This window comes from Oncorhynchus masou, chromosome 11 (assembly GCF_036934945.1).
Source record: "Oncorhynchus masou masou isolate Uvic2021 chromosome 11, UVic_Omas_1.1, whole genome shotgun sequence".
NCBI lineage: Eukaryota > Metazoa > Chordata > Actinopteri > Salmoniformes > Salmonidae > Oncorhynchus > Oncorhynchus masou.
The window spans coordinates 35178240-35204079 of record NC_088222.1 but is presented as its reverse complement, the minus strand read 5'-3'; the positions used below and the strand labels follow the sequence as shown (position 1 = coordinate 35204079).

At 43.1% G+C, this 25840-nt stretch overlaps 1 protein-coding gene and 1 pseudogene across 1 annotated transcript in view; both read left to right on the top strand.

The window, feature by feature from the left end:
- LOC135548590 (clathrin heavy chain 1) overlaps window positions 1-25840 on the top strand; it is a 65105-nt gene that overhangs the window by 38505 nt on the left and 760 nt on the right. Inside the window, exons 8-29 of the mRNA XM_064978342.1 lie at window positions 47-247; window positions 644-796; window positions 1126-1248; window positions 2353-2490; window positions 2621-2785; window positions 2977-3157; window positions 4685-4848; window positions 6510-6635; window positions 6834-6976; window positions 7177-7411; window positions 7617-7739; window positions 8000-8145; window positions 8439-8622; window positions 9250-9442; window positions 9650-9807; window positions 11103-11375; window positions 11623-11940; window positions 12137-12268; window positions 12427-12537; window positions 15375-15545; window positions 15899-16120; window positions 24647-24722. Of these exons, the coding sequence (XP_064834414.1) occupies window positions 47-247; window positions 644-796; window positions 1126-1248; window positions 2353-2490; window positions 2621-2785; window positions 2977-3157; window positions 4685-4848; window positions 6510-6635; window positions 6834-6976; window positions 7177-7411; window positions 7617-7739; window positions 8000-8145; window positions 8439-8622; window positions 9250-9442; window positions 9650-9807; window positions 11103-11375; window positions 11623-11940; window positions 12137-12268; window positions 12427-12537; window positions 15375-15545; window positions 15899-16120; window positions 24647-24722 (3736 nt within the window). The remainder of the gene's footprint in view (window positions 1-46; window positions 248-643; window positions 797-1125; window positions 1249-2352; window positions 2491-2620; window positions 2786-2976; window positions 3158-4684; window positions 4849-6509; window positions 6636-6833; window positions 6977-7176; window positions 7412-7616; window positions 7740-7999; window positions 8146-8438; window positions 8623-9249; window positions 9443-9649; window positions 9808-11102; window positions 11376-11622; window positions 11941-12136; window positions 12269-12426; window positions 12538-15374; window positions 15546-15898; window positions 16121-24646; window positions 24723-25840) is intronic.
- Window positions 12995-15223, top strand: LOC135547974 (general transcription factor II-I repeat domain-containing protein 2-like; annotated as a pseudogene).

Sequence of the window (25840 nt, the reverse complement as noted above, 5' to 3'; positions counted from 1 at the left end):
CCACCCATGTCTTGTTGTTCCGTCTCCTCTCTGCTCTCTCCTCCAGGGTATCCTGCGTACTCCAGACACCATCCGTAAGTTCCAGAGTGTGCCAGCCCAGCCGGGCCAGACCTCTCCCCTGCTGCAGTACTTTGGCATCCTGCTGGACCAGGGCCAGCTCAACAAGTTTGAGTCCCTGGAGCTGTGCAGGCCTGTCCTACAGCAGGGACGCAAGCAGCTGCTGGAGAAGTGGCTCAAAGAGGACAAGGTGTGTCTGTCTCTGAGAAAGGGGGGAAGAGATGGTTATCTGACTTCCTGTAGGAAGAGGCCTTTCCTGAACTGTGTGTTTGTCCATGTTCATATCTCCCCAGTCATCTGGGTTGTTTGTCCTTTCTTTGACGTGAGGCAATCAGTTTGCTATGCTGAGCATTTGAAGAGGTTAAAATATATATATTTTTCCCCCTCCAGAGAGTGCTGGGGAATATGGGTGCCTCCTTAGTCGGTCTCAATGCGCCCCCCCCCCCCCCCATAGTTTCCTGCTTCACACTAAATGTGAATGTTTAAAGTGTTAAAAATCACTCACAACATTTATATTCCAAACATGGGGTATGTTCTCTCGCCTGTAGGGTACTTGTGGTGAAACTAACAGTTTGTTTCTTCTCAGCTGGAATGTTCTGAGGAGCTGGGGGACCTGGTGAAGTCAGTTGACCCCACCCTGGCTCTCTCCGTCTACCTGAGGGCCAACGTACCCAACAAGGTCATCCAGTGCTTTGCTGAGACCGGACAGTTCCCCAAGATAGTCCTGTACGCCAAGAAGGTACGTTTTCACTCTGAGATGGAGCTCTGTTGATGATCTTGTTTCCTTTCCTTGGTTTGGTTTCCTTATGACACAGTTGAGGAAGTGGATGAGCTGTATATTAGCATCCCGAGAGGGGCTTCAGAATGGGGTCGGCTTCATTGGGTCCAAATGGGGGTTGGAAGGAGGGCATTAGCTTTCATTAGCTAGATACTTGATGTATGAATGAAAGGTACGTCATGTGACAATGAAAGAGGGTTTAAAAATAAAGAAATCAATACATACTCTAAATATGTACGTTGAGTAGGATGGTAAATGTAACTACTGTCTTGCTCTTCCTATGTCGGTAGGTGGGCTACACTCCAGACTGGATCTTCCTGCTGAGGAACGTGATGAGAATCAGTCCAGAACAGGGCCTGCAGTTCTCACAGATGCTGGTCCAGGACGAAGAGCCTCTGGCTGACATCACACAGGTTGGTGGTGGGGGTGGGGAAGAGGTAGGATGAGTGTGATGGAGAGGGGAGGGAGAGAGTGGGAGAGGGATGAGATATAGGGGGAAGATGAGAGGGAGGAAGACGGAAGGGAGAGATGAGGGAAGGCTAACCTGCTGATAACACCGCTCGCGTTACGTGTGAGAGCGTTACAATGATTGTGTACATTTGTTTTGCATCTACACTGCTCGTGCACGTCAACGAGTGTCTGCGTAGCCAGGCGCTAAAATAGAACTTGGTTCCATTTGTGTCGCTTGATGCGCTGCAAGTCCTTCCTTTCCTGTCTCATTGGTTTTTAGGAGCATTTACCCATGTGGGTAATTGAAAGATGAATTGAGGTCCACACTCCAGCCCAGTTGGTAGTGGTAATGCACCTTAAAGTTGGTTGCCAGTCGCCATATAAAGTCAGAAGGAGGAGAGATTACTAGAAACAAACTCGGTTTACCCTTTTTTCTGTATATTAATTGTCGGAGTAGAGGACATTGTGCATTTCAGGTAAAATAACTCAATGTTTATATTCCAGGACAAATTAGCTAGCAACAGCAAGCTAGCTAGCTAAATTGCCATAAATGCTTTTCGACCTGTCTCCAAATGAATATAGTTGGTTCAGAGTTCATTTTGATATTTAAACCTGTGTGTCCTGATCACGTCTGGTGTGGGTGGACAAAATCAAAATGCGTGCTATGGCGCACACACGCTCCTGATCTAGTCAGCATGTTAGGAAAGAGGGAGAGGTCGAAAAGTGATTTAAGAGAGGGAGAGAGGAACAGAACCTAGACTAGAGCATGCCATCTCTCTCATCCACGTCATTCACTCTCCACTATTATATTCCTCCTGTCTGGGCTTGGCAGGACTGTCTACTCTGAACTGTCAATGTGCTGATCAGATCTGGGTCAAATACATTGGTCAAAATTAGGAAGCACTTGATTTAGTTTGACTGGTACAATGGAACCAATTAAATACTCCCAAAAGTGCAATCTCAAAGCTAAATCAAGAGTTTCAAATACTCATAATTGTAAGTAGTGTATTTCTGTGTCTTCTGTTGACAGTTATGTTGTTACTCTCGTGTCCCCCCTGTCTGTTCAGATCGTGGATGTGTTCATGGAGTATAACCTAATCCAGCAGTGTACCTCATTCCTATTGGACGCCCTGAAGAACAACAGGCCATCTGAGGGGCCGCTGCAGACACGCCTACTGGAGATGAACCTCATGCACGCCCCACAGGTGCACACCCTACCCCCCTTACATTTAGATGAGGATATGATAGTCAAATATCCGGTGGCCCTCAAAAACGAACAAACCATTATTGACATTCACACTTCCAACACTGTTCCATGCATATCCTTCTCTGTAGGTTGCTGATGCTATCCTGGGCAACCAGATGTTCACCAACTACGACCGTGCCCACATAGCCCAACTGTGTGAGAAGGCTGGCCTGCTGCAGAGGGCTCTGGAGCACTACACCGACCTGTACGACATCAAGCGGGCCGTGGTGCACACACACTTGCTCAACCCAGAGGTATGACAGCTAGCATGTGTCAGCTAGTGTAAAAAAAATAACTGTCACATTTAGTTTCAATTAACACAGCTAGATGAATGTCACTGTCGTGTACTTCCTCATGACACTATCTAACTCTGACCCTACTCTCTTCTCTCATGCCCCCCCCCTCACTTTCTCTATTTCTCTCTTCCCTCTCTCCCTCCCCTTAGTGGCTGGTGAATTTCTTTGGCTCCCTCTCAGTGGAGGACTCTCTGGAGTGCCTGAGGGCCATGTTGTCTGCCAACATCCGTCAAAACCTGCAGATTTGTGTCCAGGTGGCCTCCAAGTACCACGAGCAGCTCTCCACCAACTCCCTCACCGAGCTCTTCGAGTCCTTCAAGAGCTTCGAGGGTGAGACATACAGCCATGTACACTATTTTCCACTTCTCTTCCTTGGACAGGGTTTGAGACTGTGACCATAACACTTGCATTTGCGACCCTTTGACTTAGCAGTCCGACACCAGTGTTTTTGTTATTGGTCTCTAGGGTGCCAGCGCCTAATATGTAGCTGGTCACGTTAGTTTTTGGCTCACAATTTGCTTTTATTTTGTCTCGGTATTGAAAAAGTCTTTGTTGAATCTTGGCAATGTACAATTCAGTCATCATGCGCTGTTTGAATGAACGTCTTTGAAGGTTTCCCAAAAAACCTTCCTAATTAAATGTTGACTGCAAAGTAGGCCTACCTGACACAATGATATCATGATGATTTGTAACAATCGCTGGGCATTTGTTTTGCATACACTGCCATCACATGTAGCCTACACTGTACATTTGACAGTACAAAAACACAGCTAGCCAAACACAGCAGTCTCTTGCTAGGTGTGCAATTGAAGGGGAACTACACCCTTCACATTTTTTAAATAATTATTATTCCAAGACCTCAGAGGTGGTTTAAGCATTGTAGATTTAGAACGTCAATAAATTTGTGTATATAAATAGAGTGATTTTGAGCGAGAACCTGAACTCGGAAACAGGGAAAAACTAACCCCGGAAAAATGTAATTTCCCAAAAGATGAAACTGATTTTAAAGGGCCCAACAACTGTAGACTGGCAAATGTACCTGAATGTCAAGCCCTGCAAGGGAATGCTAATTTAAAAGGTGGTTTGTCATTATTAGCCTGGTTCTGTATGGAATATAGGCACATTATGAGAGACAGGTCAGATCACAAATTGGTGCGACCAAGTCGTGCTGGTGCCATCAACTGGGAAACGTTGGTAGCACCAGTGACGGCAGTGGAACAAGTTAGTGTAGAACCCTGTTGTTCCAGCTATATGCCCAAGTAGGCCAGAGGCAGCAGGATTGTTGATCGACTCAATAGAATGGCCTGGAGGGGTGAACATTGGGACTGGGCTGGAACTTCTTAAACTCAGGGTGGACTAGAGACGAGGTGGCCAGTCATAATGGAGCTACAGCTTAATAAACTAAGTGAGAGCCACTGTTTTCAATTGTCCAAAACAAACATGGTGGAAAGTATTAGGGACAATGCCATTTGTCAAAATCACAAAGGGAGGAGAGTCCATTTAAACTATCTTTATCAGCTAATTCTGACTGTTTGGTATTATATCCTGAAATGTGATGTACATTTAATCAAACAAGGGGCGATGAGATGGTGACAGTAGTCGTCTGCTCCGGTCTCTTGGGGGGCAGTTGCAGCCCTCTCGTAATCGCTGTTCTATTTTCCCAGCAAAATGTATACTATTGAACACGCTTATTGTGTTCTTCATATTTCTCATGGTTTCTTTCTAGTATTACATTGTTATTGATTATTGCATGTTTGGTTTTTGAGTTTGCAAGAAGTGCATATGACTGACATGGTCTCTGGTACTGTATTTCCTCCTGACTGACATTGTCTCCATGGTGTCTCCATGGTGTCCCAGGTCTGTTCTACTTCCTGGGTTCCATCGTTAACTTCAGCCAGGATGCAGAGGTCCACTTCAAGTACATCCAGGCTGCCTGCAAGACGGGACAGATCAAAGAGGTGGAGAGGATATGCAGAGAGAGCAACTGCTACGACCCAGAACGAGTCAAGAACTTCCTCAAGGTAGGATATGGAGTCTGGTGGGAGAAGGTATCTAGGGAGGTGAAATGTAACTGACTGAAGATGTACTGTACTCTCCCTTTTCGTTTTTGCTTTTCTCTCCTTTGTCTTTCTTTAGTTTAACTTTATTCTTTCATTCTCGTCTGTTCTGGTGTGTTCAGTCGGTTGATCCCCTGGACCACTCTGTCGCTGAAATTCAATGATGACATGGTTTTAAATGTAGAAATTATATTGAAATGAAATTGACAAAACTTCTGTCAATCCTATTTATATGTATATCGGCCTGCTAACACTAGCATTAGTGAAACGCATTCAATTTTCTTTCATTGGTAAGAAGTGATGCCGGTTATTATCTCTTGTGCTTTTCTGTTGTCTATGGAATGCGAGGATATGTACCAGATACATCTATCCCCAAGTGCAGGACTTCTGGAGATACAGGATTAAACCTGGGATATGTATTATGATTATAACACAACCAGGTGCTGTACTAGGTCTGGGCAATATGGCCTAAAAATCAAATCTCTTTAATAAAAAACTTTTTTTTTTAACATGTATGGGAGAGTCACGATATATACACTACATGGCCAAAAGTATGTGGACAGCTGCTTGTTGAACATCTCATTCCAAATCATGGGCATTAATATGGAGTTGGTCTCCCCCCCCCCCCCCTTGCTGCTATAACAACCTCCACTCTTCTGGGAAGGCTTTCCACTAGATGTTGTAACATTGCTGCGGGGACATTACTGTATGGACCTCGCTTTGTGCATGGGAGCATTGTCATGCTGAAACAGGAAAGGGCCTTCCCTAAAATGTTGCTACAAAGTTGGAAGCACAGAATTGATTGTCTAGAATGTCAATGTATGAGTTAAAATTTCTACATTTTATACATCTGTCAGCAACGGGTGTGGTTGAAGTAGCCAAATCCACTAATTTGAAGGGGTGCCCACATACTTTAGGTCAGGTAATTTATCTGGATTTTTTAAAATGTAAATTCTCTAAAGAAACTTTGCACAATTTAAAAGTCAATAAACTGCATGCACAATTTCACATTTTCTAAAACAGTTTGTTCTGGAGTGGAATATTGGGTGTGTTGCAGTACCTCAGTAGTACCTGCAGATGGAGTCCTAGGTCTTTACATGTGTGATTGAGCCATAGGGTTTTCTTTCTGTTTCTCTCCTTTTTTGCCCTTTTTCTTTTCATCTGTCCACTCAGTCATAGTAAACAAAATGTTTGAGGTACTTAAGCATCTTCTAACCTCAAAGTGTGATGCCTCCCGTTTGTCCGAGTTACGTTTTTGATGTCTAATTTTCAAATCACTCGAGCAGGATCGTTTTAACTGGAAATAACTTCCCAAATTCATTTTAAGTGATTCTAATATGCATTTTATCATTAGTACATTAGTGGTTGTAAGACCCCAACAAGATTAGTCAAACGTATAGCTCGGATTTTAACATTGAACCACTTGCTACATTCTTAAAAACATCTATACATACAGGAACTAAAAACAAAAAAAACACTCAAAGCTTCAATACTAGCCATTACGATCCCATATAGCCTGTGAATTCTCAGTGGTTAAAGTGTCAGGTTTGGCTGTGATCAGGTGTACAGTCTCAAAGAGATGTCAAACTAACCTTGACCCACCCCCCTGCTCTGTGATTGGACAGGAGGCCAAGCTCACCGACCAGCTCCCGCTCATCATCGTGTGTGACCGCTTCGACTTTGTCCACGACTTGGTCCTCTACCTGTACCGCAACAACCTGCAGAAATACATTGAGATCTACGTGCAGAAAGTAAGTCAAACTCACACACTAGCAAGCATCGACGAGACAATACTTTGTCTACATTTCCAAAATGTACCAACTTTCAAACTTGATTCTCAGTTTCTAACTACAGAAACTATATTTATTAGGGCACTCGAAAACACACCCACACTCAAAATGTAGTGTCCAGGAATGTGTGCGCAGGATATTGACATGCATGTGTGTTAGGTGAACCCCAGCCGTCTGCCGGTGGTGATTGGAGGGCTTCTGGACGTGGACTGTTCTGAGGACGTCATTAAGAGTCTGATCCTGGTGGTCAGAGGACAGTTCTCCACTGACGAACTGGTGGCCGAGGTGGAAAAGAGGAACAGGTACAACAACCCCTTATCAGATGGCAAAAAAAGAACTAGTACTTAGAGGGGTGAAATGTAGTTATGTCTACCCCAAGCTCCCAACCTCTTCAAACACCAGAGTATCAGCACCAAAGTGTCTTTATAGTCTTTACTATACTAGCTGTGTTATCAGTAGTAGTCAGCAGGCTCATCTTTCTCTCTCCCCTCATTTTCCTCAGGCTGAAGCTTCTCCTGCCCTGGCTGGAGGCCCGTATCCATGAGGGCTGTGAGGAGCCCGCTACCCACAATGCCCTGGCCAAGATCTACATCGACAGTAACAACAACCCTGAGCGCTTCCTGCGTGAGAACCCCTACTACGATAGCCGCGTGGTGGGCAAGTACTGTGAGAAGAGGGACCCCCACCTGGCCTGCGTGGCCTACGAGAGAGGACAGTGTGACCAGGAACTCATCAATGTCAGTAGCCTGTTCTTCCTCTCCTCTTATAGGAAATAGTTTCATATATAATTACATTTTTTACAGAAAGGCATTGCGTGATAAATTATCTACATTGTTATGTATGATTTTAAAAAGCAATACTGGGAATACCCTACATATTAGGTTATTTCAGAATGTGAGGTGAGAGCCTGGTGGAGTAATTGTTCTCTCTGTTTCCTCTCAGGTGTGCAATGAGAACTCCCTGTTCAAGAGTCTGTCTCGCTACCTGGTACGTCGCAGGGACCCGGACCTGTGGGCCAGCGTGCTGCTGGAGACCAACCCCTTCAGAAGACCACTCATCGACCAGGTAGGACCTCATCTTTCTGTTACCCCTGTGCCAGCTCTGAACCAGGGTTGGGGTTGTTTTCCTGTTCAATTTATGAATTGTAAATTGACCTATGTTTTCAACAAGGATTTTTCAGGTAATTCATTGAATTTCAGTTCACTTCTTCAATTGACTCAATTGATAGTGGAATTGGGTTGAACCCTACTGTGAACAATAAAGGAGTTTGAGGTTCATGCATCTACTCATGACCCTGTCTAAATCTCTTTTTCCCTCACTGTCAGGTGGTGCAGACCGCCCTATCTGAGACCCAGGACCCAGAGGAGGTGTCAGTCACAGTCAAGGCCTTCATGACTGCAGACTTGCCCAATGAACTCATTGAGCTACTGGAGAAGATCGTACTGGATAACTCCGTCTTCAGTGAACACAGGTAACAGAGCTCTTAGTGCTCTGATACCTGTGCTCACTGTAGGCTGGGCTGTCCATTGTGTGTCTTCTCTCTCGGTCTTCGCTCCATCTTCGTCATAGTTTTCCAAATCAATCAAATCAAACTTTATTTAAAGTAAATTTAAAACCACAACACACTTTACTGTGCATGTGAAGTAAACTTTACGACTTTACACATACAATTGCTGAACCTCACTACGGTGAATTATGGGATGGTGCATGATTATATGGGGGTTTTGTGTGTCGATGCTGAGGATAGTTTGTGTGTTGATCCAGAAACCTGCAAAACCTGCTGATCCTGACGGCCATAAAGGCGGACCGTACCCGTGTGATGGAGTACATCAACCGCCTGGATAATTATGACGCCCCAGACATCGCCAACATCGCCATCAGCAACGAGCTCTTCGAGGAGGCATTCGCTATCTTCAAGAAGTTTGACGTCAACACATCCGCTGTGCAGGTGAGAGATGAACCCTAACCCCCACAAACTCCATTGGAGTAGTCATATCACACCTTTCTATCTCTCTTAAGGCTGTCTCAATGTCAGTAGTCTTGTCGCTTGAGCTTCCATTCACCCTCTCCTTACGTTCAATATCACTGATCTGAAAGTATTGGACAGGTGAAAGATGGGGGAGGGGATATTGGACAGGTGAAAGGTAGGGGAGGGGATATCGGACAGGTGGGGGAGGGGATATCGGACAGGTGGGGGAGGGGATATCGGACAGGTGGGGGAGGGGATATCGGACAGGTGGGGGAGGGGATATCGGACAGGTGGGGGAGGGGAGGGGGAGGTTGGGCTTTTTAACTTTTCCTGTTTATACTGAATGTATTATTACTTAAACTCTATGTATTTCAGTTTTTTCTTGTTTTTCGTGGCAGCCTATGGGTACATGTTTTCTAAACTTAAAAATGTAAATAGATAATGAACCTTAACTCCTCCCACCAACAAAAAAATACACGTAAAAATTAAGATGGTAAAAATAAATCTAATAAAGGAAAGGTGTTGAGAAGAGGAAGCTCGTCAACATGATTGACACACCGTCTGATTCTCTGTGATGTTGACTCCCCTGTTGTCTCTCCTCCCCAGGTTCTGATTGAGCACATTGGGAACCTGGACCGTGCCTATGAGTTCGCCGAGCGTTGCAACGAGCCGGCCGTGTGGAGCCAGCTGGCCAAGGCTCAGCTGCAGAAGGGCCTGGTCAAGGAGGCCATTGACTCCTACATCAAGGCTGACGACCCCTCTGCCTACATGGAGGTGGTACAGGCCGCCGACCAGAGTGGTGAGGATGGTGGGGCAGACCATAGCTGGGGGCAGGGTGGGATAATGGGCAAAATCACCCAAAGTCAGTGAATGGTCTGCAAAATTCCCAGCTGTTTTTGGTGACTTTCTGTAAACATCATTGGCTCACTGACTGACTTCAGGATCCAAGGTACTGTAACCTCCCAGCCTCTCTTAGCTGACTAATGGTTGTTCTGGTGTGTGTTAGGTAACTGGGAGGACCTAGTGAAGTTCCTTCAGATGGCCCGTAAGAAGGCCCGGGAGTCCTATGTGGAGACAGAGCTTATCTTTGCCCTGGCCAAGACCAACCGCCTGGCTGAACTGGAGGAGTTCATCAACGGACCCAACAACGCCCACATCCAACAGGTACTGTCGACAAATCAATACAACATGTACCGTACCTAATTAACTGGCCACTGAGTATGTATTTACTAGATGACTGATAGCGGGCGCTGTTCTGAAGTCACTGTTCATTATGACACTCCCACTTTACAGCATTTCAGTCATGTTTTAAGGACAAAAAAAGTAGTTTTAGTGGGCATTGCGACATAAGAACTAAAATATTCCAATGTTTTAATTTTCCATTTTTGAAAAATGATTGGCTTCAGTTCATTTCATACAGCACTGTGGTATGAAAAAAAAATTACATATTAATCGACGTAAACATGTAGCTCAACTCTCTACACTACGAAGCAACACAATGTCGATTGTATAATGAAAAGCTGGAGAACATAATCCATTATCCCATAATGTTTTCAATATTGCTGAAGCATGAAGCAAATACATAGACATTGCAATGGTCACGATCACTAAATGACTCTTAGTACAAAAGCCTAAGACTAGATTCACTCACACTATAAAAAACATGGGTTGAAAGGACTATTAGAAAATCCATAAGAACAGCAGTTCAATTGTACATACACACAATATACAGACATTTGCTTACATGCATTGCTATGGTTACACAGTACCATTTTGGTGCTTCCATGTCAAATGTTTTCCAACATGCCTTGAATTGGTGCTGGCTGCATCCATATGCGTGCACATTGTGACATTGTTGACAAGTTGGCTATTTTAACGTGGGGATATAATGTTTCCCCTGAATAGCTTCCATTAATCAAAGCCCTGAAAGGAGAAGTAGGATTATGGTGGCCTGGTGGCTTCAAAAACTCTTATTGGCAAAGACCTAGCGTCAGCGATCCAGGTTTTTAATACGCCGTTGCATAACAGGTAGTGTTACTGTAGGCCTGACTGCATGCAACAGGTAGTGTTTCTGTAGGCCTGGCTGCATGCAACAGGTAGTGTTTCTGTAGGCCTGGCTGCATGCAACAGGTAGTGTTTCTGTAGGCCTGGCTGCATACAACAGGTAGTGTTTCTGTAGGCCTGGCTGCATACAACAGGTAGTGTTTCTGTAGGCCTGGCTGCATACAACAGGTAGTGTTTCTGTAGGCCTGGCTGCATACAACAGGTAGTGTTTCTGTAGGCCTGGCTGCATACAACAGGTAGTGTTTCTGTAGGCCTGGCTGCATACAACAGGTAGTGTTTCTGTAGGCCTGGCTGCATACAACAGGTAGTGTTTCTGTAGGCCTGGCTGTTTGTTTTCCCGAACAACTCCTTATGTAAGATGTTGATTGACAGTCATACGATTCTCCTCACCTAAGGTCGGCGACCGCTGTTATGACGAGAAAATGTACGATGCGGCCAAGTTACTGTACAACAACGTGTCCAACTTCGGCCGCCTGGCGTCCACCCTGGTTCACCTCGGGGAGTACCAGGCGGCGGTAGACGGGGCGCGCAAGGCCAACAGCACTAGGACCTGGAAGGAGGTGTGCTTCGCTTGCGTGGATGGGAAGGAATTCCGGCTGGCCCAGATGTGTGGCCTCCACATCGTGGTGCATGCTGATGAACTGGAGGAACTCATCAACTACTACCAGGTAAGACTGATGCACACACACACACACGCCCCATTCGGTCTCAATGCACCTTATCCTCCTTGCTGCTAGACGCTGTCAAGGTTGTTAGTATTAAATTTGTGTTCAGTGCAGTCAACTTGAAAAATCTTAATTTCGTCCACCTCTCTCCACACACTCGACAATCACATTTGGTGCTTTAAAACCTCTTAATGCTTTTCCTTCTACAAACACAAAACGACCTTTAACCAACACCCCCCCCTCTGTTCAGGACCGTGCTTACTTTGAGGAGCTGATCACCATGCTGGAGGCAGCCCTGGGGCTGGAGCGGGCTCACATGGGCATGTTCACTGAGCTGGCCATCCTCTACTCCAAATTCAAACCCCAGAAGATGAGGGAGCACCTGGAGCTCTTCTGGTCCAGAGTCAACATTCCAAAGGTTCTGCGGGCGGCGGAGCAGGCCCACCTGTGGGCGGAGCTGGTGTTCCTGTACGATAAGTACGAGGAGTTTGACAATGCCATCATCACCATGATGAACCACCCCACAGATGCCTGGAAGGAGGGCCAGTTCAAAGACATTATCACCAAGGTACCAGTCATTGCTGCATAGGAACTATGACAAAGCTTGACTTAATGTGATATTGTTCAGTGTTTCTTTTTAAAGTACATTGAAACCTCTCAATACTTTCATTTATTAAACAATTTAAAATGTTAAAATTGTGCATATTGGCTTCTCTTCACAATACTTTCATACATGACAATCTCTCTTTCCTGTGACTGTGTAGGTGGCCAACGTGGAGCTGTATTACAAAGCAACCCAGTTCTATTTGGAGTTCAAGCCGTTGTTACTGAATGACCTGCTCATAGTGCTGTCCCCCAGACTGGACCACTCCCGTGCTGTCAACTTCTTCAGCAAGGTGAGACGAGCACTCTGTCCCCCCCTATCTGCCAACACAGGAAACTGAAGCATTGATACCTTTTATAGTAGTTACTCTAAGACTGAAACAATATGTATAGTACAGTGCACTCTGCTTAAAGTGAATGCAGTTCTAGTAATCAATGGTGTGTGTTCCAGGTGAAACAGCTGCCCCTGGTCAAGCCCTACCTGCGCTCAGTACAGAACCACAACAACAAGTCTGTCAATGAAGCACTTAGCAACCTCTTCATCACAGAGGAGGACTATCAGGTTTGTTGGTTACATTGTCAAGCAAGGAAGACGGACACATTTTCCATTGAATAATTTTTTTATGTAGGACAAGGCTTAAAGAGATACTTAAGGATTTTGTCAATGAGGCCTTTTCTATTTCCCCAGTCAGATTAACTCGTGGATACCCTTTTGTCTCTGCGTGCAGGTTGAAGTTTCTCAGTAGTGTTAGCACAACGACTTTAATAAGTCTAGGATAACTGCTAGCATGCTAGTAGATGCCATAGACTCCCAGTCATTGCGTTAATATTAGCTTATGAAACTACCTCTTAACTTCCTTCATAATGGCACATACAGGCACATACAAATGGTATCCATGAGTTGATCTGACTCTGAGGAAGTAGATAAAAGGATACTTACTATTGCCAAAGTAAGTATCCCTTTAATCTGGGTCTGGCGAACTGTCTCTATATACAGCACATATGTCAGAGTCAAGGCCCGCGGGCCACATCCGGCCCGCGAGAAGGTTTTTTACGGCCCCTGGGATGATCTTGATTTATTATTAGAACCGGCCCGCAGACCGCAGCAAGCCGGCAGCCCGCAGATCTTTTACACGCACCAATACTACATTTCCCACAATGCAACGGTGACGCACCGAGCAGTAGGCTGCTTCATTTCAATATTTATTGGCACAGCAGTCGTCAGCATCACAGTAAAATTAACTTTCAGATACCCATCAAAAATGGCAAAACGGAAGGTGGACACTGAGAACCGGGGTTTCAAACAAGGTGGGAGTCGGAGTATATGTTCACGGAGGTAGCTGGAAAACCTGTGTGTCTTCTGTGTGGAGAAAGTGTGGCGGTACTGAAAGAGTATAATCTGAGACGACATTATGAAACGAAACACGCGGACAAAAACAAGAATATGGACATGGAACAAAGGCTACAAAAGGCAGAGGAATTAAAACGAGGCCTCAAATCTCGACAGGCTCTGTTCAAAAAAGCCAAATCACAAGGCCAGGCTGCTGTCAAGGCCAGTTTTATTTTGGCAGAAGAGATCGCTAAATCAGCCCGGCCATTTACGGAGGGGATTTCATCAAAAACTGCATGATTAAAGTTTGTGACGAAGTTTGCCCAGAAAAAAGGCAACTCTTTTTAAATGTGAGTCTGAGCAGAAACACCATTGCCGAGAGAGTAGACCAGTTGTCCATCAATCTAAAAGAGCAGCTTGTGAAAAAGGAAAAGATTTCATTGCATATTCCTTGGCTGTGGATGAGAGCACCGACATTTCTGACATTGCCCAGTTGTCAATTTTCATCCGCGGAGTGGACTCCAGCCTAAGCGTGACAGAGGAGTTTTTGGCTTTACGTCCTATGCATGGCACAACTACGGGGCATGATTTGTATGAAGAGGTGTCAAGATGTGTAAATGAGATGGAGCTGCCTTGGGAAAAACTCGTGGGTTTGACAACCGACGGAGCACCTGCGATGTGTGGACACAGGAGCGGACTGGTGGCGAAGATACGGGAAAAGATGCAAGAGGAAAACGCGACAGGTGAGCTGACAGCTTATCATTGTATCATACACCAGGAAGCGTTGTGCGGTAAAGCCTTGAAAATGGAGCATGTAATGAGCATCATCACGCGCACAGTTAACTTTATCAGAGCCAAAGGTTTGAATCACCGCCAGTTCAAGGCATTTCTGACGGAGTTAGAAACGGAGCATGGTGATTTGCCTTATCACACAGAGGTGCGATGGCTAAGCCAGGGAAAGGTGCTTCAAAGATGTTTCGAGCTTCGTGAGGAGATTTGTCTGTTCTTGGACAGCAAAGGGAAAGACACAACACAACTCCGAGACGAAATGTTTCTGTGTGAAATGGCTTTTCTGTGTGACATTACGAGTCATCTGAATGCAATGAACTTGCAGCTGCAGGGTCGGAGTTCGCCCGTTTCCTCCCCGACACAATGCCCCAGCTGCGCATCCAGGCTGCTCAAACGTTGTCTATGTTTGGCAGCACATACCTGTGTGAACAACTTTTTTCTTTGATGAACCTGAACAAAACATCACACAGAAGTCGACTTACTGCTGAACACCTCCACTCAATTCTGAGGATTTCCTCAGCTCAGAGCCTTACCCCGAACATTGATGAACTTGTGGAAAAGATGGGACACCACCAAGTATCACCCTCAACCTCAAACAAGTGAACATTACTGTGCAATCACATATTTAGAGTTTTTACTCAGTTCAAGTTTAAAAGTTAAAGTTTAATATTTGTTTTCACTGCATGTTACTTCTCCTTAAACAAAGTGTTGTTTTTGATTAATAGATTTTTGCACTTTATTTTATTGTATTTCAATCCAATTATATTTTAAAAATATTTCAGTTGAGTGGATGATAGAAAATTGCTATTATTGTTTTTTTCTTTGAAGTAAATTTAGCCCACTTTTGCTAAAATAGAAAATATAGGCTACTGATGGTGCCTTGAATACCGGTTTCTTTCATTTAATGTTCATGTTATGGGGATTTTTATATAAAGGAAATTTGTCTTTTGTGTCTGTTGAAAATTAAAGATTACTGACAGAGCCATAAGAAAATATTGCTTTATTTATCTGATCATATTGGAATATATTTGTTAGGTTTTCAGTAGGTTCAATTAGGTTCACTAGACTATATGCGTCATTTAAAAAATTTTCAATGAACATTCGAACAGTCCGGCCCTCGGCTTGTAGCTAAATTTTTTATTTGGCCCTCCGTCCATTTGACTTTGACACCCCTGATATACAGTAACATTTCTATTACCTTTACGTGAAACCAGTGTTTATTGCTTCACTGAACAACAAAGCAACTCCTTCCTCATCCTTTCTTCCCTCCGTGGTCTCAGGCTCTGAGGACGTCTATAGATGCCTATGACAACTTCGACAACATCTCGCTGGCCCAGCGCCTGGAGAAACACGAGCTGATGGAGTTCAGGAGGATCGCTGCGTACCTCTTCAAGGGTAACAACCGCTGGAAACAGAGTGTGGAGCTCTGCAAGAAGGACAGACTCTACAAGGTAATCATTCATTCGCTTCTCCTTACCAGGGCTTGTTTCTCCTTAGACTGCCATTCACTGGTGAAAGTGCCATTGTCATTTAATGTAATTTGTTAGGGGAGAGAGGTGGATAATGGGAATTATTTTCTGGTAAGGTTAGTGGTTAAGATGATTGCTGGTGTACTTTGTTGCAAATCAGAAATTCTCAATGGGACATTAAAGTTATGCCTAGGTGGAATAAGTGCTATACTTTCTAAGCATTACTAGATTGCGCCACACCTGCCACTTTGTCTTGGTATCTACCTTCCCCTCTAAAGTATCAAGTCACTTTCCTGATCTTGAACCTCCTCCTCATAGTTCCCATTTTCCTCCAGGATGCCATGCAGTACGCGTCAGAGTCCAAGGACACGGAGCTGGCTGAGGAGCTGCTGGGCTGGTTCCTGATGGAGGACAAGAAGGAGTGCTTTGCCGCCTGCCTTTTCACCTGCTACGACCTGCTGAGGCCAGACGTGGTGCTGGAGACTGCCTGGAAGCACAACATCATGGACTTCTCCATGCCCTACTTCATCCAGGTCATGAGAGAGTACCTCTCCAAGGTTGGTGGCCGTTTGGACTTGGCTAGGTGGAGTGTTGAGTGGGCAAAGCGGTTTTATTCTACGTGTTCATTAAGGCATGCAACGGAAAATGTCAGTTTTATTCCATTTGTTGGCTAATGAACACGACCCAGGTCTGCTTTCAGAGGTAGTTGGGTGAACTGTCCCCTAATCATTGATCTAGGGTCCGTTTGGAATGTTTTAACCCCAAAAGGTTAAAGCGGCTATCAGCAGTTGAAACGACAACAAATGAAGTCCCCGCCCCTGTTTTGCTAAAAGCTGAGGGACGAGACTGGAGAAATGTAACCACTCTCAAATTCATAGACACAGCTATGGACTGACAACAAAATCATAGTTTTAACCATGTTTTGAGGTTGTTTACTTTGTTTACAATCATTGGAGTAAACAAGCTGATATTGTGTTCTGATGGGGTATGACAGTTGAACTAAGCTCACGAAGCATTTAAGTTATATTCTTCACAAATCAATTGGTACACATTGTTAATTTTAAGTCCAAAAAAGGATGCAGCAACTTCAGATTTTGCACCTTTAAGGTCAGGATTGAGTGAAAATAAGCTGATCCTAAATACCATCGTCCACTTTGACCCAAAGCCATTCAAACACTCTGTGCAGTGATCTTCTGTTACAGTCAACTGCTTTTAGCAGTTGGCCATGTTTGAAAAGCCACTTAGTCAGTAGCACAATACCTTAATTTTACATGGCAAGTTCAGTTTCTACCAGAGATTCTTCAATGATTCCATTAGAACTCAGTCCAGCAGTCTAGACTTCCCAGCACATGTGTTGTAATAGAAATATAATTATATGTGTGGCATGCCAGTAGACTCTAGAGGAAGACAGTTATTTTGTTTTTCTATCAACTTGCCTTTTTAGTGCCTCGTCTCTTCTGTCTGAGTTTGATCAAGCTAAACAAACCTCTGCTCCGATGCCTTATACTCATGCCATTAGTTTGAATTCCCCTCTTTTGTTAACCATTTTACAGCTTTTTTGTTTACCCTTTCCATATCAAAGACAGTAATTGATATATTGTTTTAATGCGCTGACAAATTAAACTGCATCATCTGACATTAAAATGTAATTTTAGTACAGTGCAAGTGTCTTGTTGATGCGTTGTTTCAAGGTGGTGTCCCCTCTGCTTTGAAACGATCTTTAGTTCCTCTCTAGAGTCCAGTTTGTTTTCTTGTCATTGATATTAAGTGCCAAGTAAGTGGAGCTTGTCATTGGATGCTGCATGTGGGACTGCTGTGACTTGAGCATGTCTGTCTGCACACTTCAACCACAGCCATATCTATCTCTCCATCTACAGTACCAGTCAAAAGTTCAGACATACCTACTCTTTCAAGGTTTTTTCTTTATTTTTACTATTTTCTACATTGACCTCAACTATGAAATAACACATGGAATTATGTAGTAACCAAAAAAGTGTTATATTTTGATTTTCTTCAAAGTAGACACCCTTTGCCTTGATGACAGCTTTGCATTCTCTCCACCAGCTTCACCTTGAAGGAGATCTGACATGTTGAGCACTTGTTGGCTGCTTTTCCTTCACTCTGCGGTCCAACTCATCCCAAACCATCGCAATTGGGTTGAGGTCGGGTGATTGTGGAGGCCAGGTCATCTGATGCAGCACTCAATCACTCTCCTTCTTGGTCAAATAGCCCTTACACTGCCTAGAAGTGTGTTGGGTCATTGTCCTGTTGAAAAACAAATCATAGTCCGACTAAGAGAGAACCAGATGGGATTGCATATCGCTGTGGTAGCAATGCTGGTTATGTTTGCCTTGAATTCTAAATAAATCACTGACAGTGCCACCAGCAAAGCACCATCACACCTCCTTCATGGGGGGAACCACACATGCGGAGATCATCCGTTCACCTACTCTGCATCTCACAAAGACACAGCGGTTGGAACCACAAATCTCAAATTTGGACACATCAGACCAAAACCAGATTTCCACAGGTCTAATGGCCATTGCTTGTGTTTCTTGGCCCAAGCAAGTCTTCTTCTTATTGGTGTCCTTTTAGTATTTTCTTTAAAGCAATTCAACCATGAAGGTCTGATTGACTCAGTCTCCTCTGAGCAGATGATGTTGATGTCTGTTACTTGAATTCTGAAGCATTTATTCGGGCTGTAATTTGAGGCTCTAATGAACTCATCCTCTGCAGCTGCGGTAACTCTGGGTCTTCCTTTCCTGTGGCGGTCATCATAGCCCTTGATGGTTTTTGCGACTGCACTTGAAGAAACTAAAAGTTCTTAATTGACTGACCATGTCTTAAAGTAATGATGGACTGTCATTTCTCTTATTTGAGCTGTTCTTGCCATAATATGGACTTTAGAAGGAAAGAAATTCCACACCTGTTAATTGAAATTAATTCCAGGTGACTACCTCATGAAGCTGGTTGAGAGAATGCCAAGAATGTGCAAAGCTGTCAAAGGTAATGGGTGGCTACTTTGAAGAATCTATTTTGATTTAACACTTTGGTTACTACATGATTCCATATGTGTTACTTCATAGTTTGTCTTCCCGATTCTATAATGCAGAATATATATATTTTTTAATAAGAAAAACCCTTGAATGAGTAGGCGTGTCTAAATGTTTAAATAATATTGTATATATGGATGATTTATAAAGCCGGGCACATTTAAATTAGGTTTATAATCCATAGCCTAACTTAAGTAGATTTCCTCTTCAATTTTCTTAGACAATTAGCCTAATGGGTTGTTTCCTCATCATTGCTTCTGCGTCCACCGCATTGTTCTCAATCCCAATATGCTGGTTAACTTCGCTATTGTGCACATACAGTAGCAACACGGGGAAAGATTGTTTCAGAGCCGCAGACAGTGACCGTATCCAATGCTGGAGAAAGCGCATTTGTTATATATTATATAACCATATACAATTTCAGTATGACATGTCTTAGAGTGATGGACTGTGCCATCCCCGTGGACTCCAATGGGTTAGACTACTGAGACAGGCGCGAATCAGACCGGTGTGTTGTGCGCCTTAACAAATGTAAAAAATAATTTGACTGCTCGACTCAAGAAATCTTGGGCGACCAACAGCCTATCGACCAAACAATTGACCAGTCGACTAAATGGGGTCAGTCCTAAGCTACATATTACAGTGCCTTCGGAAAGTATTCAGACCCCTTGACTTTTCCTAATTTTGTTAGCCTTATTCCCTGACCATACCGCGAGCATTGCAAAATAAATGTAGGTATCTGTTATTCAATTATTGCACCCGCACTGCTCGTGCGTGTCTGTGTTGCCAAGGGCTAAAATAGAAGTCAATCCTATTTCTGACGCAGATCGCGCTGCAAGTCCTGCCTCTCCCATCTCCTCATTGGTTTATATAAGCAGGTACCCACGTGCCATCTCATTGGTTATACCCACGTGGGTGATTGAAAGACGAACTGTGTTGCCATTTTTTCGTTGTAATACTATGAAAGTTTATATTCCAATCACCATATAAGTTGTCCGTTTTATGTGTGGATTAATTGTCGGAGTAGAGGACCTTGAGCATTGCAGGTAATATAACTCAATGTTTATATCCCAGGACAAATTAGCTAGCAAGTGTAAGCTAACTAGCTAAATTGCTATAAATATTTAATGCTTTTCGACCTGTCCCCAAATGAATGTCATTGGTTCAAAGTTTGTTTTGATATTTTAACCTGCGTTTGGTGTAGGGGGACAAAATAAATGTATGCGCAGGCGCACAGCCGGTTTGGGTTCTGTGTTATTCTAAAATGGATTAAATAAAACAATTCTCAGCAATCTTCACACAAATACCCCATAATGACAAAGTGAAAACAGGTTTAGTAATTTTTGCAGATATATTGAACAAAAAAGATAACTTTTTTACATAAGTACTCAGACCCTTTGGTATGAGACTTGAAATTGAGCTCGGGTACATCCTGTTTCCATTGATTATCCTTGATGTTTCTACAATGTTATTGGAGTCCATCTGTGGTAAATTCAATTGATTGGACCTGATTTGGAAAGGCACACACCTGTCTATGTAAGGTCCCACAGTAAGTCAGAGCAAAAACCAAGCCATGAGGTCGAAGGAATTGTCGATAGAGCTCCGAGACAGGATTGTGTTGAGGCACAGATCTGGGGAAGAGTATCAAAAAAATGTCTGCAGCATTGAAGGTCCCCCAACCACACAGTGGCCTCCATCATTCTTAAATGGAAGAAGTTTGGAACCACCGAGACTCTTCCTAGAGCTTGCCTCTCGGCCAAACTGAGCAATGGGGGGAGAAGGGCCTTGGTCAGGGAGGTGACCAAGAGCCCCCAAGAGAACCTTCTATAAGGACAACCATCTCTGCAGCACTTGGTAGAGTAGCCAGACGGAAGCCACTCCTCAGTAAAAGGCACATGACAACCCACTTGGAGTTTGCTAAAAGGCACCTAAAGGACTGACCATAAGAAACAGGATTTGGTCTGGCCTGGATACCAAGTGTCACGTCTGTAGGAAACCTGGCACCATCCCCACATTGAAGCATGGTGGCAGCATCATGCTGTGGAGATGTTTTTCAGGGACTGGGAGTCTTGTCAGGATTGAGGGACAGATGAATGGAGCAAATCAGAGATCCTTGACGAAAACCTGCTCAGGACCTCAGACTGAGGTGAAGGTTCACCTTCCAACAGGACAATGACCCTAAGCACACAGCCAGGTGTCTGTAAATAAGCAAAAATGTATACAAATCTGTTTTTGCTTTGTCATTTTGGGGTATTGTGTGTAGATTGATCAGGGGGAAAAATAATACATTTTAGATTAAGCTGTAATGTAACAATGTAGAAAAGCTCAAGGTCTGAATTCTTTGAGGCACTGTACATGTATTATATGGCTCTGCATGGAACAGTAGTCCAGCAGCTCTCTAGGCCAGCCAGTGGAGGATGCTAGTTGAAGCATGTCTGTCTATCAATAGAACAGGGCTAATGCAGTCTGGACTGCTCTGCTCACAATATTTTAGTACAGCTGTACACTAGCCTACTAAATTGAAAACATTTTGCCAATTTTCATATTTGGCCAGCACAGTAGAAACTATTTTGATTCATGTAAATGTGAAAAAGATAAGTCTTGTAGTTATCTTAAAAACAATATTTCTTAGGATGGAAAGGATAATTCAACTATAAATATTCAGAAATGGTTTGACTTCCTTTGACAGGAGTGTTACTGTATTTTCTACAGTGTGTATATTTGGTTGCCTGTCTCTGTATGCTGTCTCAGCCTGCTCTCTCTGCACTATGGGGAAACAGATTTTTATTTTCTAAGCTGCGCTTCTTGAATTCCCTTCCAGGTTAATGCAATTAAGGAAAAGGTGAAAGTCTCTTCCTATATTCCATCTCTTGATTTCATTTTTGTTCATCTATCTTGAAGGACTGCAACCTCAGGAATCTGCATGAGTTTTATTTTAGGTCTGTCATCTGTTAAACTATCATTTATCCAAACACCCACACACCGAGTAGTGTCCTCTCAAACGGACTCTCACCGACGGGGCAGCCCAGCACTGTAGTAGATCTGTAGTTACTCAACAATGACAACCCTTAGTCTGAGGAAGACTACCAACGACGCCAGTCTGCCATTGGTTTCCAGTCCTGACCTTTCAACCCACTGAAGCACCCTTGATGCCCCAAGAGTGTCAAAGAGAAAAGTTTATTTTGTAGAATAAGTTGGAACGCCTTTTAATGAACTCTGTCTTGAGTCTCCACATACTGCCGGCACATAGTTAAGACCTTTTTTCAAAAAGGACTGCAAACAAGTTGTAGACTGCATTTAACCATAGTACTAAAACTGTGAAGCAATCAATTGTTTGTGAAGAGAATGCAGTTTTCAAAATGTTTTAGAAATTACACATTTTGTAGTGATGACATTTAAGTAATAAGGCCTGAGGTAAATGGTCAATATATCACGGCTAAGGGCTCTTATGCACGACGCATCGCGGACTGCCTGGATACAGCCCTTAGCTGTGGTATATTGGTCTTATACCACAAACCCTTGTGGTGCCTTATTGTGATTATAACCTGGTTATCAATGTAATTAAACCAGTAAATAGTACTTCTTTGTCATACCCATGGTTTATGGTCTGATAACACGGCTTTCAGTCAACCAGGGCTCGAACCACCGGGTTTACAATTGAAACTGCCATGTTTGTATTGACAGTGAATTAGAAGCTGAGCAACAACAACAAAAATCATTCGAGGTACATTTTTCACGGGCAGTAACTGGAAAGTGCATTCCTTCACATTTAAAATATCTAGGAGAGTATGTACTGTATGTTTAGTTTCTTCAGAAAGTATTCACACCCCTTGACCTTTTCCACAAATTGGGATTAAAATGGATTTAAGTCTTAATGATCTACACAATTTATTTTGAAAGATTAATCTAAATCAAGAGTAGTTTTATTTTTCATTAGTATTCACCCCCCTGAGTCTATACATGTTAGAATCACATTTGGCAAAAATTACAGCTGTGAGTCTTCTTTAGTAAATCTTTCTTCAAGCTCTGGTTGTTGATCATTGTCATACAGCCATTTTATGTCAAAACTGTAACCAAGCCACTCGGGAACATTCAATGTCGTCTTGGTAAGCAACTCATGTATATTTGGTCTTTTAGGTTATTAACCTTTGAAAGGTGACTCCATCTCTCATTGTCTGTTGGAAAGTAGACTGAACCAGCTTTTCCTCTAGGATTTTGCCTGTGCTTAGCTCTGTTTCCTTTTATCCTTTTTATCCTTGCCAATGACTAGAATACCCATAACATGATGCAGCCACCTCCATGCTTTAAAATATGAAGAGTGGTACGTGTGCTGTTGGATTTGCCCCAAACATAATGCTTTGTATTCAGGACAAAAAGTACATTTATTAGCATACAGGATGCATGTTTTGGAATATTTGTATTCCTTTTCACTCCATTTAGGTTAGTAGTGTGGAGTAACTGTAGTTGATCCATCCTGTTTTTTCCTATCACAGCCATTAAACTGGAACTGTTTTAAAGTCACCATTGGCCTCATGGTGAAATCCCTGAGCGGTTTCCTACCTCTCCAGCAACTGAGTTAGGGAGGGCACCTGTATCTTTGTAGTGACTGGGTGTACTGATACACCATCCAAAGTGGTAATTAATAACTTCACCATATTCAAAGGGATATTCAATGTCTGCTTTATTTTGACCCATCTACCAATTGGTGCCCTTCTTTGCGAGGCATTGGAAAACTTCCATAGTCTTTGTGGTTGAAATTCACTACTCAACTGAGGGACCTTAACAGATACTTGTGTGTGGGGTAATCATAAAAAAATATATAAAAATCTTATCCACTATTGTGAGTCCATGCAACCTTTGTGACTTGTTATGCACATTTGTACTACTGAATGTGTTTAGACTTGCAATAACAAAGGGGTTATATACTTATTGACTCCAGCTTATTGATTTTATTTGTATTGTGTGTAGATCAGTGGCACAATGTGGAAAAAGTCAAGGGGTGTGAATAGTTTCTGAAGGCAATGTATGTTTGTGTGAGAAACGGGTAATGGTACCTGCACATTTGGAAATGTTCTCTGGTTTTAAAATATGCATGTGATGAGGCCATGCCATTGAGTAGCTAGGAGACATTGCTGTTGGCTGACGGGAATAAGGGTCCTTGAGTGGCTGGACTACAAATCATCCCAAGCTTTCACTCCCTCTGCGCTGTAGTACTTATGCCTCTTTCATGCACACTGTTAACCAGCTCTAACAACTACTGTTGCATGTTGCTCTTCTCCTTTCAATGAAGCATTGGCTAGTTGGGATTTTGTGGGAAGAGATTTACTGATGGTAGTTACTTACGTTCCTAACAAGAGGTATGGAGGGAATTAAACCCACTTTAAACACTGAGAATCACAGCTAAACAGTGAAGAAAACGGGGGTGTATTTTAATTTGCACAAAATGCATCTTGCCAACACAATTAAATTTTCTTCCTAACAACGTTTGGACAGCTGCTATTTTTACTGCTATGCTTAAAACATCACTCCCAGGATTGGAGTTAGTGGGCTGATATTGACATGCTATAAACTAAGTATGTTAGATTTATAAGGAAGGTTGAATGGTTCTTAGATAAATCAGTGAAAATACCATTGGGTAGTTGGCATTCCTGCTTTTGTAGGCCTGATTCATACTTGATATGGGTTTGGTTTTCTACATACATAGCAATGTATATCTGAAAACTTCAAGTAGATTGGTGGCTGAATGGAGGGACCAAAGTCAATGGAGTCTTTCTCCAGTCACGCATATCTTAATGCTCATTTTTCTTTGAGTTTTAAATGCATGTTGACGAGGCAGCTCACAGCAGCCTTGTATGTGTTAAATAAAAATCACCTAAAATGTACACACTGAACGGTGTTGTCCATCAATCACTTAACATTTAATTTAACTACTAAATGAAAGAAGTCGAATGAAGACTTTCCAGCACATCTAGTCTTCTAAGGCCTGCCTGCTTGTAGCTGTTTCATTGTTCTTTTTGACCTTTATTCCAGGTGGACAAGCTGGAGACCTCCGAGTCCCTACGGAAAGAGGAGGAGCAGGCGACGGAGACCCAACCCATAGTCTATGGTAAGTACCTCGCGCATCATTCACTACCAGTGTTGGGGGTACCGTGTTACAAAAGTATCAACTGAAATTTTATTGGTCACATACACATGGTAATGCGAGGGTAGCGAAATGCTTGTGCTTCTAGTTCCGACAGTGCAGTAATATCTAACAAATTCACAACGACTACCTTATACACAAATGTAAAAGGATGACTAAGAATATGTACATATAAATATGGATGAGCGATGGCCGTGTGGCATAGGCAAGATGCAGTATATACATATGAGATGAGTAATGTAGGATATGTAGGCATTATTAAAGTGGCGTTATTTAAAGCTGGTCTGCGCATGCACTGAGGACGCGGCTCGGGATAGGGAATTCTCTTGGTAGATAATGCGGTCGGCATTTGATTGTAAGGAATTCTAAGTCAGGTGATTACTTTACGTAATCAATTAAAGTAACACACACCCTTTACAGAATCTTCTCTCTACCAGGCGTGTTTCCATGATTCAATCTCAACTTGTTTCCTCATTTAGTTCTCGAGTGAAGAAAGGTTGTTTGGCAGCAGCAGCCCATAGAAATGTATAGAGGGTGCACCTTTTAATCTTTGCCATTGATCGGTTCTGTGAAAGCTAAGCCCCATAGAGGGCTTTTCCGTGTAGTGGTAAGTGTGTCCTCTATACATCTCTATGGGGCTGTGTAAGTGCAGTCTATAACCAGAAAAGAGTCATCTGTTCAGTTGTATTTTAAAGTAACATTAACTGATCAACACACTTGAACGGAGACCATGTACAGCTGTTCACACTGACTTCTCATGACCTAGCCTTTTGTACAGCAAGTAATAAAGTTTTTACTCGAAGACAAAAAGTAAATGCTAATGAGAAATGTATAAAATGTCATGTAAATTTTTGGGGGGGGTGTTTATTGGTGACATGCATGTGTATAGGACTGTCTCGGAATCACAATTTTGAAATTCGTATCATTCATAATAGTTCCTGTGTCAAAACGCTGGTATTTCTCCTCCGAACAGGTCCTGATCATTTAAAATGCTGAGCCAACATGTTTTCAGCATTTATTTTTCTGTCCATAACTGATCAAAACTCACTTCCTTGTCCCTCTGCAGCAGAAAGGCAATAGTC